Consider the following 18,554-nt stretch of genomic DNA (forward strand, 5'->3'; position numbering starts at 1 on the left):
AGCACATCACTGCTGAACCCAGCAAGGGTGCCTGTCATCAAAAAAAGGGTGGGCCAAAGAGAGCTTAGTACTGTATGTATAGGGCAAGCTGAGTACTGTCTAACTAACGTACTCACTGTGGCTCGATCACTGAGAATCACGTTACGAGCAACTTCTGCCTGTTGAATCAGTCCTATCAGCCGTACGGCATCAGATCGATTGGGTCAGGTCATCCATACGAGCATTTTCTCTCGCATCTATTGGAACAGCCTGAACAGAGGCGACCTCCATTCCGGTTCGGCCCTCGATGGTACCAGATAGCAAAACCACCCTTGCAAAGTTCTTTTAACAGTGCGAAGTAAGGCTGGCACACTCCGCGCGACAAGAAACCAACAAGCTATCCAGCCTTGCAATCGTTCCGATTTTCTCTCCACATGGCAACCAACTCGTGTCCGGGACTGCGATTCACGCGCCTTGCAATCTTCAGCAATCATTAGAGACGTAACGCACGCTACTTTCAAGTGCTCGATTGCCACCGCCGTGCCTCGAAGGACAACGCTTCTCGCGGCCCCGTGGCTTCTTGCACCGCGCGTAACCGATTCAGAGGGGTTTCATCGTTTCTCCATCTCGAATCCAGCTACGACATCGCGGTGTCTAGTGGGCGACGCGCGAGCCCGGGCCGGCGCTCTCCAACCACGCGTGCGATCGAGTCGAAGATAGAGCTATCTCAACAAACCACACTTACATCTCACCATGGAGTCTTCACGAGGGCCCCCGAGGGTCAAGAACAAGGGCGCGGCCCCTGTTCAGATCTCTGCCGAACAGCTGTTACGAGAGGCAGTCGACCGGCAGGAGACCGGCGTTCAGGCGCCGACGCAACGCTTCGAGGACCTCGAAGAGCTACACGAGTTCCAGGGTCGCAAGCGCAAGGAGTTTGAGGACTATGTTCGACGGAATCGCGTGAACATGAACAACTGGATGCGCTATGCCGCATGGGAACTCGAACAGAAGGAGTTTAAGCGAGCGCGCTCCGTCTTTGAGCGCGCTCTCGACGTCGATCCGTCCTCAGTCATCCTTTGGATTCGCTACATCGAGGCCGAAATGAAGAACCGTAACATCAACCACGCCAGAAATCTGCTGGATCGGGCTGTTACAATCCTACCACGCATCGACAAGCTATGGTACAAATACGTCTACATGGAGGAAATGCTTGGAAACATCCCAGGCACGCGGCACGTCTTTGAGAGGTGGATGACATGGGAACCTGATGAGCAGGCTTGGAGTGCCTACATCAAGTTGGAGAAGCGGTATGGCGAGTTTCAACGTGCCCGTGAAATCTTTGAGCGTTTCACGATTGTCCATCCGGAACCTCGCAATTGGATCAAGTGGGCGAAATTCGAGGAGGAGGTGGGCACCAGCGACCTTGTCAGGCAGGTGTTCGGTGCGGCCATCGAGTCGCTCGGAGATGAATTTGTCGATGAGCGGCTTTTCATTGCGTATTCTCGCTTTGAGACGAAACTCAAAGAATACGAACGATCAAGAGCCATCTACAAGTATGCACTGGACAGGCTACCTCGATCGAAATCCATGGCGCTACACAAGGCGTATACGTCATTTGAGAAGCAGTTTGGAGACAGAGAGGGTGTGGAGGACGTCGTTCTCTCCAAGCGCCGGAGGTTATACGAGGACCAGATCAAAGAAAACCCCAAAAACTACGACACCTGGATTGACTACGCCAGGCTGGAGGAGACTTCGGGAGACGTGGATCGGGTTCGGGACGTATATGAACGTGCTGTGGCGCAGGTGCCTCCAACGCAAGAAAAGCGGCATTGGCGGCGGTATATCTATTTGTGGCTCTTCTATGCTATATGGGAAGAGACGGAAGCCAAAGACATTGACCGAGCACGCCAGATCTATAAGCTCTGTCTCAACCTTGTACCGCACAAGAAGTTCACGTTCGCCAAGATATGGCTACTCAAAGCTCAGTTCGAAGTGCGGCAAGGCGATCTTTCGGCGATGCGCAAGACCATGGGCCAGGCGATTGGGATGTGCCCCAAAGACCGCCTCTTCAAAGGATATATCGACCTCGAGCTCAAGCTTTTTGAGTTTGTGCGATGCCGGACCCTCTATGAAAAGCATGTCGAATGGAACCCCGCGAATGGTCAAACATGGATCAAATTCTCCGAGCTGGAACGCGGCCTGGGCGACCTTGAGCGCGCTCGCGCAATCTTCGAGCTGGCGATCCAACAAGATCTGGATATGCCAGAGCTCGTATGGAAAGCTTACATTGACTTTGAGGAAGAGGAAGGGGAGTACGAGAGGACACGGGCGCTGTACGAGAGGCTTCTCGAGAAGACGGACCATGTCAAGGTGTGGATCAGCTTTGCTCACTTCGAAATCAACATTCCCGAGGAGGAAGAGGTGGAAACGGAAGACGACGAGCAGCCAGTGTCCGAGGAAGCAAAGGACCGTGCGCGCCAGATTTTCAACCGCGCACACAAGAGCATGCGGGAGAAGGAGCTCAAGGAGGAGCGGGTGTCGCTTCTCAACGCCTGGCTGTCCTTTGAGCGCACGCATGGATCAGCCGACGATGTGGACAAGGTGCAGAAGCAGATGCCGCGCAAGATCAAGAAGCGGCGGGCGCTGGAGGACGGCACAATGGAGGAGTACATCGACTACGTCTTCCCCGCGGACGACGAGCAGAAGCAGAATTTGTCGCAGATGATGGCCATGGCTGCTGCGTGGAAGCAGAATGCGGCTGGTGGCCTTGGGAGCAGTGGTTGAAAGCGTTGCACGCGATTCGGCGCACTAGGCTTTGCACCTTGACGGGTGGGTGATGCCACGGATAGCAATACTCGACATGCACACCTACCTCTAATACCAAAGTGTGGCAAAAGCGAGTGAATGGAGTCGGGGCGCGACTTGACGGCCTCCCCATCTCAGCCGTCTTCCACTCTTTGAGCTCGGTTGGAGCGGTGTCATTATAGCAGGAATACTTAATGCATATGGGCGAGTTGCCCAATAACCATGCATTATGGGTCAGGACTGAGTTCACCTTGCAGGAGCCTACACAGAATGCAGCTCTGGCTGGAACGCCTTCCCAACAACTGGTCATCTTGTCCACAGTGTTGACAGTGTTCCATATGATATTATAGCTCAGTCAACAATGCATAAGCACACCGCCGAGTTGGACTTAATTATTTCTAGGCGATCTCGTTGTTTCATATCTGGCCAGGTCACTGACGTCATCGCCCCTGGTCCCACTTCTTGGGCATAGCGAATCGACAGGGTCCCAGCATGCCAGCGCATGCCGTGTGCAGCGACATGGGCTCGTCCTCCCTTGCAGGACCACCATACGAAGCAAATGCCGCTTGCTTGTGAGTGGGCTTTCAGGTTGTATGAGCAAGGGGGGTGCCCAACCGATCCTCTGCATCTCGCTGCTCAGAATACAGTCTCTCGATCGACGACCCGCACGTCCCCCCCCTTCCTCACTTGGTCTGCAATGGTGGGACAGCCAAAAGTGCTTGTTTGTGTCTTCGTCCCTCGTCCCGCCAATACGGAAGTGTCGTAGAGCGTGTAGCTTAGCTGCTGGACTAGTGCCACGACAATTCAGGTTCTAGGCCTTAGAGACGAACCAGAAGGGGCCAGTCGCATGCTAACGCCGGATTGGTGGTGGGAGGGTGACGCGGCGCGGATTGGATCTTTGGTTTCCCCTGCCCAGACCAGGCCTCTCGACATGTGTCTGTTGTTCCGTGCCAGTTTGGACCCAGCTCGGAGGCCCTTTTGGCTGACAGCCAAGGGGTGCCGCATCATGCACAATGACCGCATCGACAAGCCTGTCACCATGTTATGGACTCCATTCCCTCCCCCCCCTTTTGGCCCCTTGCTCGCGGATCTCATGTAGCTGGTTTTCCACTGAGACTACCTACCCTTGTGAGATCGTCTCGGGCAAACAGTATTCGAGGCATTCGCTGCAGGAATCCATCCACGGGCGCCATTTCCTCTCAATTCCTTTCTCACTCGTGCAAGCACAACTGTCATGCGAAGTAATCCCGAGTGCCCTATATTGTCTTCAAGCGGAAAACTATATATGGTCGCCAAAAGTCGTAAGCACCACGAGCCCTCTCATTCTGAGCCAGATCCTCAAAGTCTTTAAAAAAAAGAAAAATCCACTTCCATTTCCTGCCTCCCTGGTTTGGAGGATAGGCGAGACATGCAGCTAGATGCCACGTCATCCCACATCTCTATAGTACCTGCTGTGCTACAAAGCTTGTCTCAAGTAGTCCGCGCCGCCCCCACCTAGTATAGACTTCGAAGAGTGAGGTACCGGGGTTTGGGGAGGCTGCTGGTGGGCATCCCCAGGAACCACGTGGATGTGCTAGGGACCCGGGCCACACCATCCTGGATCTACCACGTACTAAAAATTCCCGCATCCCTCAATAGATCGTGGCATGCCCCGATCGTGTCGGGAAGAGAGCTGAGCCAATCGGAATGTCGTGCCACACAGGGATCCGACAGGCGGAGAGCCGGGCGCGAGGCAGTTGCCCTAGCTCGTTCAGCCTTAGTAGCGGTCATCATCACGATGACGCCGCCGGCGGTCTAGCACGCGGATTATTATGATCAGTAAGGTGAGATATACTTGCAGAAAGAAGAAAGAAGTTCATGAGGCTGGCTGGCGCTGAAGTCTAGTCCAAGAAAAACAGCCGTGGCGAGACAATGGAGACCACTTGGGCTACCATAGATAGCCTAGTAACCCGGTATTCATTGTGCAGAAACACGCTTTCTCTTTTCAAAACATCTGTGTCGTGAAGTGTTTACATGATTCGTGAGGGTCGTAAATCGGCTGCGAATGAGAGAGAAAGAGAGAGAGAGAGATGCGCGTGAAGGAGAGCAGGAGAGATGGACGCAGCCTCAGAAGGGCATGACGACGATCAGAGAGTGCCCGAGACCGACATGACAAAGGCGCCATGTTGAACTTGCTGATGGTCTACCGCCTGTCGTGACCGACTGGCGGCGCAGGAATAGAGGCTGAGTAGGGATTTCCATCGGTGTAACGTGGCCCATCATCGTACCGGTCGGCCCGCGGAGGAGCTGATGAAGACCAGTCGTCAGCCCTCGATCTCGGTTCACGATTTTGGTTCGCTTTCCGGAGCCGCTCCATGCGTCTCTCGTGGCGACGTTGCTTCTCTGACTGCCATTCTCTGACCTCGTGGGTCTTCTCTCTAGCTTCTTTCATCTCTCCCAAGACACCCTTGATGCTCATAAGAGCAATGCCAACAGAGGCCGTGTCTTGAAGGATAGCCTTGGTCTTGAGCTTCTTGGCTTCCGTTGGATTCAGGCGCCCGTTCTTGACGGCTTTGTGTCTCGCATTGCGGGCATGCATGGAGCCGTAGACTTCATTGGCTGCGTGGATGGTGGCAACTGTCGCCAAGCCTGCTTTAAGGATCTGCTTACCTTTCATTTTCTTAGCTTGTCTCTCGTCGTCCTCCGAGTTTCCCAAATCACTGCTTGATACAGAACCAGATCGGCCACCCTTGCGGCTGCGAGAGCGGCTGCGGCGGCGGTCGTCGTAGTAGTCGTCGCCTCTCCCGCCTCTCATGTAGCCACCACGAGCAGAGTGGTTGTCGTCATACCGATCATCATATCCTCTGCTTCTGCGGGAAGAGGACCGGCCGTCATCATGCCGGTCCTCGGGACCGCCACCCAGACCAATTTTGGCCAGGCTTCTTCGAGCACCATCAACAATGCTCCGGCTCCGGCTGCGACGGCGGGGCGATGGAGACCGACTGCCATAGGAGCCACGGCTACGGCGCCGCGACCGCGAGCGAGACCGATCCTTGTTGTCCAGGATTTTCTTGGCACCTAGCGCTCCAAGGCCAGCAGTGGCAAGGGCAGCAAGGCCAGTCTTGCCTGAATCCCCAGCGGACCGAGAACGAGACCTGCTCCTGCCAGTGCGCCTGTCCTCTTCGATGTCCTTGCGGGAGCCGTTGAGCATGCGGTTGCCAACAAGGCCACCAATGACGGCCTCCAGCATGTGGCGTTTACTGTCGCCCTTGCTGGGGTCATGGGCGGCATCAATAGTAGCAGCACCCGCGGCGGCGGTGAGGACGCGCTTCATCTTTTCGCCCTTCCAACCACCAGGTTCCTTGGAGACACGGAAAGCCTCGGCAGCGCCAGCCACCAAGGAGGCTTTGGCAGCTTTCTGCATGCGATTGGCGGGAGTGTCTTCAGAGCGAGATCGACGAGAGCTCCTCGACTCGACACTTCCGCGTCGGCTTCTCCCTTCAGAACGTCGGTCATCAGAACCTCCGCCAGTCAGGGCTTTGATGGCACCTCCAAGTCCGGCAGCAGAGAGAGCATTCTCCAGGAAGGACTTGTTGCCCTTGCGGCCTCTTGGGTCCTCCTCGTCGTCAGAGTAATACTCGGAAACACGGCCATCGCGGCCCTTGTGCACAATATAGGTGGACTTCTTGTCCTCCTTGTCGTTGTGCTTGTTGTAGTACTCGGCGCCAGAGTAGCCAGCAAAGGCACCTCCCGCCGCAAGAGCAGCCGAGGCCAGCGGGTTGCGCTCGATCCTGCCTGAGCCTTCGTCTTTGGCCTCCTTGCGATCCCATGCCTCCTTAGCACCGGCGGCAATGACACCTCCAACCACAGCCGCCAGGATCTTCTGCTGCTTGGTCAGGACGCGCTTGCGAGTGCGCTCTTCCTCTTCGTAGTAAACGCTGCCTGGCTTCTGACGGGTGCGCAAGTCGCGCCCAGGTGCGTAGTAGTCGTCGTAGCCAGGCTCAGCTGAGCGAGCCCGGCGGATGTCGCGGTAGCCCGGTGGCGGAAAGTCGCGACGGATCTCCTCGACAGAGAGGTCGCTATCCTCACGGGGGCGAGGCACAAGCTCGTGTCGGGAGGAGGGTTTCTGGCGATAGTAGGCGTCTTGTGGCTCATAGCGGGGATCTGGGCGCAGGCGTGCCTCCTCACGGTAGGATCGCCGCTGAGGGGCCTCGTAGTTGTAAGCCGACATGGCTGGTGGCGGTTGATGCCGTAGTTGTCGAGGTAGTCTTGTTATCTGATGCCAAGCAGTGTTCGCGGACAGTAGGTTTGCTTGCGTGTCGCGATCAGTGTGGTTGTAGCGATCGAGATGAACTGGGGAAAGCTGCGGTGATGATATAGCGAGATGTCAGCAGGACCCCGAGGGACAGGGCCAGAGGGCGGGAGGGGGGCGGGCACGTCAATAATAGTACGTGGGCGAGGGACGGACTGGCCACCTGGGGCACACGGCTGTGGCAGTCAGCAGACGGCGTCCTGAGGGACAATGCCTGGAATGAGAACAAGCCAAGTGCACCCGCGCATGAGCACGGCAGCTGCCCCGCCCCGCCGTTGCGAGCCCGCCCGCCTGCCTCGCCTGCTCGTCTGACGTCAACCTCTCACCACTAGACTGGGAACAGGCTGGCTCGCTGGGCACCAACCAATCCACCCCGAGACCAACCAACCCCTTCGCCATGACGAGCAGCCACCCCGGTTCAAAGAAAGTCATTGTCTGCCTCTGAAGGCACGCACCACCACCGGCCGGGCAGCGCGCCCACCGAACTCGCATGAGCCCGCCTGCCTCGCAGGACTGGTGTCCTGCCCCTCGCCATCGTGGCGGTGCTTTGGCGGGGATCCCTGGCAGCTTCCGGTTCTTCCACCATCACCCGTCGGCCACACCGAAGCTGCCAGCCACAGTCGTGACAGTCTTCATTCACGGAGGAGCCACAAGTCGGTTGCCCATTCAGCCTGCAGCCGGGTGTCGGCACCCAAACCTGTCAACATGGCATCCGTCCAGTGGACAGCACCATGGTGCCACCTCTGGAGCCACGCCGTGCTCTCGCCAAGCCCTTGCGGCTCGGCACGCTTGCGACAAAGCCATTGTCCGGTGGCAACTAGAAAGCCCACAAGCACTTCATCGAAAACCGTCCTTTGCGCTACTGTCCTCTGGGCGAAACTCAACTTCGCCTCTTCCCTCGGTGGCCCAGCATCTCGTACGAGACTGACACGCCGAGTGACAACCTGCCTGACTTGCCTGCCACTCCACCGCGCAGTCGGGCTCCCCACATGACATCAGAGCAGCCAATTCCTCTCGGGGCCCAATTTCAGTCGATATTGTGGGACACTTCCACGACAGTGCTTGCACAATCCTGCAGGCGGAAAAAAAATCATCAAAACCCATGGCGATATGCCAAATGTACACGGCTGGTAAAATCTTGTAGATGCTGCGTAATGCTTCTCAATGCAGTAAACACTTTTTTGCGCCCTTCTCCGTCCTTGCTAGAGTGCCCATCTACAAAACATTGACTCTGGTCGGTCAAGCTAGGCCGCACCTTCCGCAATGCAGAAAAACATAATGGACGAGAAACGCCAGAGGGCAATCTATGGCCAAGTTTCTCCGTCCTTGCCGCTTCCTCGATTTCCCGCAAATAATGCAACTTGTACTCCAGCGCCGGCAAACATGCAAAATTGTCTCCGAGACCTGCGCGGCTGAGACGTCGTCCTTGCTTTGTTCCATATCGTGGGCCGTGGTCTGTGAGAGCCAGAATGTAGTGGCATGTGGGGGTAAACAACATCGAATCATGAACTATATCCCTCCCATTACGTCTTCTTTCTTTTGCTGGTCGAATTTGCGCTTGCTCTGGCTAGTGGCATGCTTCAGCGTGACCAAGCCGATCAAAGTCGCGGATTCCCAACTCATGCAGGGACATCGAACCTGGTCCTAGATCCCTCCCAAGCGAAGACATGGGAAACTTGCTCTGCGCGGAAGCACAAGTCAAGGAGTCGACATCAGAGGATGAACACCGCGAGAGCCCTGCCCATCTGTATCTTCCAGCCTCGGGTGCTCAGGCTGGTCCAATCATAGCAGGGATCGCAGGGATTGGTGTGCAGGCCTGCACGATGCTCGGGAAATTTCTGTGAAAGGGGGAAAAAAACAAAAAAAACTCCTCCATCAACCAAATTGCATGAGCGAATGTTGATATGCCGCAGCGATAGGTTTCGCATGCGGTTCTAAAACTCAGTCCTGAGCATGTCTGTGAGCCGTCAAAGACGCGGAGCAGCCCTTAGACCAAGAGCGGAGTCGTGTGCCAACGTCTGCAGATCGTTGCACAAGAATGTGGGGAAACAACGGACGGTCCTTGTGCGGACTAGATAGACTGCTCCTGTGCAGGGGCTGGGTATTTATAAGGAAAAGTTTTGTACACCTGGCTTGAGCTTTGGGTACTTCATACGCCAGTATCTCGAACTTGATAGACACAGGCCAACAACTTCGGGAAGGAGTCGACACGCGCAATCAACGCGAGAGCAGGAGGCGGCTCAGTGATCTTGCAAAGATGTGGGCGTATCTCCGTTCACAGCTATAGCCTCGGCATAGCCAGTCTCGTTCGTAGGTTGGTTCGCGTTTCTAGGAAGCGGTGCTCCTCTCTTCGAGCCTTCTGCAACTGCCTGGTCATGCCCCGCTGGGAAGCCTGACGGCGCGAACTCGGGAACTGTGGCAGATAGCTGGGAATCGTTGTGCGCAGAAGAGTGACCACCATTTCCGTTCGCCATCGAATAGCCCATGTGATTGCCGTTCATGTAAGGCATAAACCCAAGATTGGATCCATTAGGTGAGAACATCGCCGGGCCACCAGGCATGAAGCCTGCGTGCATCATCTGAGGTTGGTACTGAGGGTAAAAAGGCCTGTTGTGTCGATACACAGCCTGAGGGCCATCGTTTTGTGCAGGATACTCCCGGTCACTGACGTCTTGGATCACCCAGGAATCCCACCCAGACACACGACGGACCCGGTCCAGTCCATCTTCGCCATAGACGAGCTCCACCTCGCGGGACTCCTCGCACGCTGCACGAATCATGTCGTAGTCCGTGGTCATCTCTTTCATGCGCTTGAAGTTTGCGACGACAGAAAGCAAAACGTAGCCTTGCGAGTCCATATTCCTCCGCAGGAAGTAGTCCTTGCACAGATTGTCGACTGAGAAGTAGTATTCAACTTGAGTCTGAACCAGGGCGAGCACGTTCGCACTGAAGTAATCATAGGGGATGGCGGTCTGAGGGTATATCTGGGTGTCATAGGGCATGGCCTGCGGAGGCTGAATGTGCGGCAGCCTTGGGTTGTTGTGCCGGGTGTGGCTGTTAGGCTGGGACCGACCCAATGAAACCGAGTTTGGCCGACCGCGATGATTCGTGCCCGAAGATGCGGCCGAGTAATTTGTCGCGTAGGGAACCTGAGAATAGCTGGGGCCACCCTGCTGTGATGCCTGCCGAGAGTTCGGGTGGAACGGGTATCCGTTGCTGCCATGTCCATAAGAAGGCTGGTTCTGATGCGTGGTGCCGTTGGTGCCGTGCCCACCGCGACCGCCACGGCCGCCCCGTGGGCGGTCACTGGATCGGTGCGTTGCTCCATTCGATCCTTGGTGACCTTCGCGGGAGTGAGGGGCGTGCTCTTTGGTGTTCTCTGCAGACTTCTGGCCGTCAACCGGGCGTGATGCGTTGATCCGATCTGTAGCCGCGGTCTCAGAGACGCCCGGAGTGGGCTTCACACCATCTGGGAGTGTGGGAATCAAAGCATCACCCGATGCTTTGACGGGTTCGGCAGGAACTGAAGCATTGGACTTGCGAGCTTCATGGGTCGTCGAGGCCTCGGTTTGGGGAGCTTTGATCGTTTCGCTGGGTGCGCGAGAGCCCAAGCCAGTCTCATGTGATCGCCCTAATCACTTATCAGTGGCGCGGCAAAGAGAGCAATTCCTGTGAGCAAAAACATACCATTTGTGCCAGACGAAATGCTGCCTGCAGCACCTCTTGTCGGGCCGTCACGGCCCGCGCGACTTCCCCCACGGCCACCAGTGCGAGGAGTTCCTCTGCCTGGTATCGGCGTATTGAACTTGGCCGTAGGAACGAAGGGGACTGCGATCCATTTCTTCTTCTCACCCTTGCCTACGCTACCATCTTCCTTGTCGTCCTTCTCAGATGATGTCGATGTCTTGATTTCGGAGCTTGCGGCAGTCTCGGGCGTAGGCCATGAAGCTGCGTTGGAGATGGCGGGCAAGGGCGATCTCTCTTCTCTATCGGTCGTTCTAGCCCCACGAGGAGCTCCCCGCCTCGGAGCACTCTCATCGTTGCTTCGTAACGAGTCGCCGCCTTTCCGGTGTGCTTTGTTTCCGCTTGACGCGTGGCGCGCATTCCCTGCTGAGCCTTCGCCTTCGCCGTTGGTGGCAGTTTTGGTTCTGGTCGACCCGCTCTCATTCGGAACATTTGTAATGCTCGCAGGGCGGAGAGGTGCTGTAGTCTTATTCTTGGTGGCCTGCTCACCAAGTCTCTGTTGCCAGATATTGACAGACGGTATCGGAGCCTCAGACAGCTCTATCTTAGGCTGTGGTTCATCCTTCTTCTCTTGATCGGCCTCCGAGTCCTTGTCGGCAGCTTTGCCCTTCTTGCCCTTCTTCGACTTTCTGCTGTCGTTACTTTCCTGCGAGCGCGTGCCCGAGGCGTTCGCTCTACTCTGTCGCTCCGCTGTTTGTTCTGTTGTCTCCGACTCGATCTTGTCCACACTCTGAGACGCGCTTGTCTTGATCTCATCACTCATCACAGACCCACTGGGCTCCGACTTTTGCTCAGAAGTCGCCGAGGGCGTCGCTTGTACGGTGGCATTCTTGGCCTCGGACGAGCTCGGATCGTTTGCCGTCGAGGTGGCAGGCTGTGATGTCTCGATGGTGGCACCAGCTGTCGCGCTGTCACGCGCCTGGCTACTTGTGATCACCACTTGGCTATTCGCTGGGCTCCCTTGGATCGTTGGGGTGGGAGTGGCAGATTTCCCCTTGGCCGCTTGGGCATAAGAGAATGTCGTTGGGTTCGACATGATGTGGATAATTCTTCGAGAATACAGTGGTTCTGTTTGCAGCGTGACAGGGCCTGTCGACCTTCGCCGGGGCAAGCGTCTCAGTAGCGATGTGCCAGCGGGACAATCGACCAATTTGATGGGTTCGTGAAAGAATTGCGTGCCGCGAATCAACTAGGCTCGATGTCTTGCAGGTTGAGTTGAAGTTGAGGACAGCGGTGTCCTGATGTTCTGCGCGGTTGCCGTGAACCTGAATCGACGCGGAGATCTGAGGATTTTCAGTGCCGACGCAACACGTGGTAGTAGATATTTGAGAATGTGCACAGGTGCAGAGGCGAGTCGAGATCGTGTGGAGAAAGTGTCGTAGGTCTGTGTAATGATGGTGGGAAAGCAGTAAGCTCCCAGTCAGACGGCAAGCGGACTGACGAGGCTGCCTAGTACGGCTGTGTCCTTATGGAATTGTTTGCGTCCACGACAGCGGAGAAAGGCACTGGGCCGCGGCGAGAGCACAGAACGCAGAACGGTCGAGGTGTGTGTTGCCCGCGACAGGCGCGAAAGGGGCTGACACAACAATGTCGGACGAGGACTTCGGAGGCGACCTGGACCTAGACAACCGAGGGACGACGTTTGGGTGCGGATGGCCGAAGAGCAGCCGGCAGCTGGACGTGGAGCAGCAAGCGAGGTGCAGAAGGGTGGGCGGGAGGCTGCACTACAGACAGACGAGGGGACTGTAGGTAAGAGGTGCACGCACTCACACACACAAGCGCTTGCGTAGCTGCTGGTGCTCTCTTACCCGCGGACGGAGCTCAGAAATGTGACGGCCGAGGTGGTCGAAGATGCCAGCACGAGGGGTTGTCGCCGTGGTTGCTTTTCCTCGTGGGGAGAGGAGTGGACGTGGTGCAGCGAGTGAATAAAAGAATGTCGCACTTTGTTGTGCGAGCGAAACCAGAATTTTCTGCCATTGGAAATTTTGGGCAGCCGCCTGGTTCGATTTGTGATAAGAGGGGCGCTCCTCCGCCGACCTCTCCGACCGTAAACCCACCCGGGCCTACTACCACACGTGCAAGTGCGAGCACCACAACAGCGTAGATTTACTTCAGCACGCCATCTGGATGGCCAACTGTCTGTCTCGCCACGAAGACAGCCCAGCCGCACATGGCAGTCTGCTTAGCACATTGCCTGTCTCATTGCCGTGCCCGATAAACTTGCGTCATCTCACCCTCGCGTTATGGCCGAGAACGTGCTGCCTAAGATCTCTGCGGTGATCAGGCTCCAGCGGAGGCAGCCATGACAAGCATGCACCACCAGGCAAAACTCTCCCAATGGTAGAGGCTCAGGCTGTCAACAATCAGCAGGTTTCGTCTCAGCAACACCAGGATTTGTCCTTGGCCGTCATGTTTCAAGGATATGTGCACCCTCCAAAGATGAATACTGTCGTTGAAGTATGCCTCTTCTTCGCCTAGATCCCGTTTCCAAGTGATCAATTTCCCTGTACATGACATGGCTGCTTGCTCCAATCGTGCGACAGTGACGTTGGAGGCATCTAGCACGCTACGTATCTGCCACGGCGCGTCATTGAAGCTGGCAATACTGCGACCACCACGCAGTCATATCCATACCGTCAGGAGTGTTACGGTACCACCAAGCTGCACGTGTCCAAAATTGCGGGAGCTGCACGAAAAAGAAGACATACTTGGTGTATCTTGGAGAGCTCGTAAGTTGGTGGGGCGGTACCTCATATTCAACGTGGGTAATTCTGACTCTTCATCCCAACTGCCATTTGAGCGTAATCGTGGCACGTGTTTCATGATTGCCCTCAGTGGTGTGAGAGCGTATTCATGAAGACTTCGGCAAGACGATCCTGAACTTTCCCTCTTTTACCTTACATACTGGACTAAGACCTGGCCGGAATAGGCTTGAGCACGGAAACACCAGTGGAATGTGCCATGTGGCGAGGTTGGCCTCTAAAGAAAAATGCCGATATACAGTGATCGAAGTGTTCCCTAGATAACAGCTTCCAGAAAATGTGAAATGTGATGCTGAAACAGAGACTGTTGCCTGTTCGCACCCGGCGAAGTAGACCATACAGTGCAGCAGCTAGTTTTCTCCCAACCGATGTCTTCGAGATACATTACACAGAAGTTTACATGGCACGAACAGTGTTTGCTCGTCTGCATTTACCCAGTCATCCAGGCGGCTGCTCTGCGCGCGCCGAACGTTGTCGCCATTCTCAAGCTGCTCGAGCCCATTGGAAAATAACTGACGAGATACCATATAAGGCAGGCTATCTGTATGATGGCGGCGATCAAGGTCAAGATGGTGCTTTGCAGCTGTGAGTACAGCATTGTCAGTACGATGGCGTTTTATCGGTCCGTGAGTTTTTGCAGACATGACCTACGCCAATGGAAAAGTAGATGGACATGACCAGTGATCCAAAATAAGCGGCAGAGAATGGAAGTCTCGGGCCCGAGAGCAGGTGTTGGACGTATGCCATGGGGCCCATTATGGCAGCAAAAGAGGACAAGAATAGAAGCGAGCCGAAAGTCCATCTGATATCATGAGTCACAGTTAGCAAACTACCAGCTAGACTCAAGGCAGGTCATGATGCTGAGCGCCCTATCGAAACAGCCAAGGGGTGAGCAAAGCGCCAGGGAGCATGTAGGTCAGCCGACCCAATCGGGTGGTAGACGAACAAGGCCAAAGTCAGGCTACCATGCGCACGTGCATACCCTATGCATGGCTATCTGATCCGAAACGGGCCGCTGGCTGCATGATACGGGTGATGCAAGGCCCCAGGGGGCTGTCGCCAGTCAAGGCAGATAAACTTCCTGGGGGCTCGTTTTGAAAGGGAGATATCGGGAGTAACGGAAATCAGCCTTACAGTATGACAAACTTGCGTGGCTTCGCCATGAGAATGGGCCATAAGGCAAAGCACAGGACAAAACAGGCGAGAGCGCCCAAGTTGCAGCCGAAAAAGACGAGCATGCGGTCCCACCGGCTCACTAGTTACCGCGATCGAGATTCATGGTCAGCCACACCGAGCACGCGGATGCAGACACATGTACACAAATGACACGCGTGCATGTAGCTCTCGGCTGCAAAAGGGATGAGACTTACATGCAAACCATCCTTCTTCTTCTTCGCGGCGAGTGGGAGCCGGGAGAGGTGCACCAGTACCCTCAGTCGTCGGCAGTCGAACGTAACCGCCGCCACCAAAGGGGTTCAGCGACTGGATCGAGGAAAGCAGCCCAGATTGCCGTGACGTATTGACGGGGATATCTGCATCTCGGCGCGACCACCCAAGGGAGTTCATAGACTCTCGAAACGAGTTGGAAGCCATGATCGTGAGCAGGCTAGCCACAGCTATGCGGACAGAGGGAGTGTGTCGCGCTTGGTCCTCAAGGCAGAAGTGCGGCAACTTGGGCTTTGGGGTTCGCGGGATAGATAGAGGTGTGTGTCCGCGCGGCGTGCGAGGCAGCAAACGTCGCACCGGGGAATGGTTCGAAGTAAACTCGTGTCGGATGTGAGGGTGGTGGGTGGTGGTGGTCAAGGTGGAGAAGTTGATGGGCGCGCAGATAGGTAGCCGCGTACGAGCGGACGAGCAGCGAAAGGTAGTCGGGAGGGTCGGAGTGCCCAGACAATGAAGCTCTTTCGGTGGGGTGTCGATTGAAGACGAGTCTTCCCAAGGCTGGGCGAGGAGAGTTGGTGTCGTCGTGCCGTTGAGCGGTGGTGAGTATCAGGGTCGGGCCAGGGAGGTGTCGTCGGAGGTCGGTCGCTGCTCGTCAGTCGTGTGAGTGGAGCCTAGTAGGTAGATGCTCAGCTGACCAATCGTAGCAGAAAGTAGTGGCGTGGGCCACGCGCCACGCCCGCACCTCCATCTGGCAGCAGGCCTCCTTGTTCTCTTGCAGCATCAAGGAATGCAACTCACCTCAGGTTCCGCACAGAGCAAAGATCCAGCGAACTCTGCTTCCCAAGGCTGTCCGTGTTTCTGTAAGAGCCCGTCTCGGAGGACCGTGCGAAAGGCGAGTTGTGACACACCAAATGTCCAGTTTGTCAGCTTCTTCCCGGATTCTGTCAAGGTCTGCAGGACGTGCGCCTTGTTGGCTGAGCGCCCGCTTACGTGCTGATGGCAGGCTGCCCGACGCAGCTTTATGTCAAGCAGAGACCAGGCAACAGCCATTCAGAGCAAACTCGAGCCTACATGTAGACGGTTGGAGCAAGGACGCGCGGCGTGGCCTCCATCAATAAATCTGTCCCTACGAATGTCGTCTTGCTCCCGTGGATGGGAGCGGTGTCCTGTCATCCGCTTCTTACGACACCACGAAACGCGAGTAAGTCTGGTGCGCCATAATGGTGAGCCTGGAGGTTGTCCATGCTCGTTCCTTAGCCATAGCGTCAGGGTTGGGAGAAGCAGCCGATAAAGATCCACGGGGTCTGACTGATTCAGCCATCCGAATCTACATAGCAATACAGCTCGTTCCAAATGGTGTTTCGGGGTTGCTTCTGCGTGCTAGTACTGGACATGATCACCATCAAAATGCCGACCATCCTGGAACGGCTACGGTGAGTACAAGCCCAGCGTTGAGGTACTTCAAGGTTTGCCGTCTATGGCTCCAGAGGCGGCTCTTGTGCAAAAGTGCCAGAGACTATTCCGACGACATCAAGCCGAGTAACACTACATCTTTGCGCACGCTTCATGCCCGGAGCATGGGATCTGATCCTTGTTGCAGCTCCCGAGCTAGGCATGCAGATGACCAGCATAGAGCAGAGGGCCATGCCCTTTCCGCAGGCTCCCCCCCGCCAAAATGGGTGGTGCGAGGCTGAGCAGAAGGGGGCGTGATCTCGTCCAGTCTCGTGTCCAGCCAGTCATGTACATTATCAGCGGATGTGTGTACTACCCCGTCTGCTGCCCTGATTTGCTGGGGACAAAGTTCAGCTATTCCGAGGGAAAACAGAGGAGTACGAGCGCAAGATGGCGGACAATGCGGACGGACCTGGGGCACTCTCCAACGAGAACAATGGAGTGACAGGGCGGGAGCTTGAGGATAACGGCAGCCGTGATCACGGGGCGTCCCGTAACGGGCGCTATCCTCACAACCTTGTTCGAACGCATGGGCCAAAAACGCCTAGCGACACAACCCACAGACGCATCATGCACAGGTCAGTAGCCTGTGATTGGTGCGCACTCTGGATGCTACCCCGTTGGGAATGGCCTCGGGACGTTCAGGCGCAACGCTGCCAGGTCTTGGCCATGGTGGTTCCCACCCGCTACCGTGTGAAGGTGTGTCGTAGGTTGTCACCCGGGAGTCATGATGTTGCCCAGAGTATCGACCCCGTACTGGCGGACATACCGGAATCCGCTTATGCAGCGAACGGAAGCTGGCCAGGGGAGTGCCGGCATATGGCTAAATGTATGGTCTATCGCCGTTGCAACCCTCCATACTGCATGGGCATGGTGCGAAGCCGAGAGAGATCGCCTCTGCAGCCACACGGCAGCAAGTCTTGTTTGCCGAAGTAGGGGGGCACGCTTTACCAAGGCTGTCGGCGGAGCAAAGAGTGGGTTTCCTGGAGCAGGAGCGTTGGGCATCAGCTCAAGTTTGTGTATTCAAAAGTGACAAGAAGATAAAGCTGTCGCAACTGAGCCCAACATCGGTATTGTGTACAGCAGTTGGAGATGGCCATGGGAGGTCACCAGCATGGGTAGCGTACTCAAGGTGGAGTGCCACTGTTGGAGACGGACACTGACTGCCGTGATTCATGTCGATCGCTGCGCGTCGGCAGACAAGGGGGGGAGGCACCCGTGGGTGAGGAGGAGGCTCGCGAACCCCCAACCGCAGATCCGATGCATCTCGCCTGCATGCCACTTTCGCCAGAGACAACCTTGCCGACCCCCATCAGAGAGCATCGCGCGAATCGGCGATGGTGATCAGGGTCCATTAGCACGTTCGAAGTAGACAGCTGCAGGGCACAGCTGCAGGACTCCCGCATCTTCCTGATAGGCGCTTTTGCCGCCGTCTTTATGCAGGTGCAAAAACCTACGGTGCCAGCGTCGTCAACTCCAAGGGAGGACGAGCGGCTGCTGGGCTGTTTACCGCGAAGCTCAAAGGCCGGAGTCCAAGAGACCACTTGCCCTTGTCAAGGATAGTAGAGATAGAGTCTAGATAACGCTACAGCGCACAGAACAGCAGCCGGGGGTGCGCAGACAAGCCTCCCCACTGGGCGATCCCGTTTGCCTGGTTCACATGGCACAGGACAACGCCTCGTCTTGTATTTTGGCCCATTAAAACCATATGGTTCCGCGCCCGAGAGGAGTACCATGGTTATCTTGGTATCCGCGGGTCGTTCGTAGCCTTACTCTTTCTTCCACTTGTGCGTTACGTCTGCACAGAGCTGGCAGCAGCTGTGCTGCCTCGAGTCAGAACTCAGGAGACAGGGCTGCCTGTTGGGGGCAGGGTCAGATGAGGCTGGCTCTGGACATGACTCTGAGCAAAACCTCCGTGGACAAGGTGGCCGATGGACAAAAACAAGAATGCCATGCCGGCAGGGCAGACAATTCCATGGTCTAACCCTTGCTAGCTCGCCTGCCAAACCTATTCTGGAGCAGGTGGGCGGGTCCTGACTGGGCTCTCGGGCGCAGACGGAAGATGAGGGCAGCCAGGGAGACCAGGTCGGAACGCCATGATTTGGGTGGCGATCTGTGGGCGTGCCCGTTCTGGAGCG

General features: G+C 56.2%; 4 protein-coding genes across 4 annotated transcripts; 1 reads left to right on the plus strand and 3 right to left on the minus strand.

The window, feature by feature from the left end:
• Positions 1–732: 732 nt before the first annotated feature.
• B0I36DRAFT_248834 (uncharacterized protein) lies at positions 733–2,763 on the plus strand (the record flags this gene model as incomplete). Its single annotated transcript, XM_046150417.1, has 1 exon — positions 733–2,763. The coding sequence occupies one exon, from the start codon at positions 733–735 to the stop codon at positions 2,761–2,763; it is 2,031 nt and encodes a 676-aa protein (XP_046009559.1).
• A 6,552-nt stretch (positions 2,764–9,315) lies between these two features.
• B0I36DRAFT_352219 (uncharacterized protein) lies at positions 9,316–11,855 on the minus strand (the record flags this gene model as incomplete). Its single annotated transcript, XM_046157090.1, has 2 exons — positions 9,316–10,706; positions 10,763–11,855. The coding sequence occupies 2 exons, from the start codon at positions 11,853–11,855 to the stop codon at positions 9,316–9,318; spliced, it is 2,484 nt and encodes an 827-aa protein (XP_046009560.1).
• A 2,156-nt stretch (positions 11,856–14,011) lies between these two features.
• Positions 14,012–15,174, minus strand: B0I36DRAFT_365923 (Got1/Sft2-like family-domain-containing protein; the record flags this gene model as incomplete). The annotated part of the gene is made up of 4 exons (XM_046159216.1): positions 14,012–14,164; positions 14,233–14,383; positions 14,716–14,836; positions 14,952–15,174. The coding sequence occupies 4 exons, from the start codon at positions 15,172–15,174 to the stop codon at positions 14,012–14,014; spliced, it is 648 nt and encodes a 215-aa protein (XP_046009561.1).
• A 103-nt stretch (positions 15,175–15,277) lies between these two features.
• On the minus strand, positions 15,278–16,190 carry B0I36DRAFT_157149 (uncharacterized protein). Its single transcript, XM_046148610.1, has 2 exons — positions 15,763–16,190; positions 15,278–15,635 (listed from the first exon to the last, which is right to left on the minus strand). The coding sequence occupies exons 1-2, from the start codon at positions 16,012–16,014 to the stop codon at positions 15,381–15,383; spliced, it is 507 nt and encodes a 168-aa protein (XP_046009562.1). The 5' UTR covers positions 16,015–16,190; the 3' UTR covers positions 15,278–15,380.
• Positions 16,191–18,554: the final 2,364 nt, after the last annotated feature.

Source organism: Microdochium trichocladiopsis (genome assembly GCF_020744255.1).
Source record: "Microdochium trichocladiopsis strain MPI-CAGE-CH-0230 chromosome Unknown B0I36scaffold_8, whole genome shotgun sequence".
Taxonomy (NCBI): Eukaryota; Fungi; Ascomycota; class Sordariomycetes; order Xylariales; family Microdochiaceae; genus Microdochium; species Microdochium trichocladiopsis.

What these genes read in the sequence shown, in the direction of transcription:
- B0I36DRAFT_157149 (XM_046148610.1), bottom strand. Translation starts at nt 16,014, where the DNA reads ATGGCTGTTGCCTGGTCTCTGCTTGACATAAAGCTGCGTCGGGCAGCC. An exon ending in TGCTCTGTGCGGAACCTGAG is followed by an intron (nt 15,636 to 15,762) that starts GTGAGTTGCATT and finishes TCTACCTACTAG; the next exon opens with GCTCCACTCACACGACTGAC.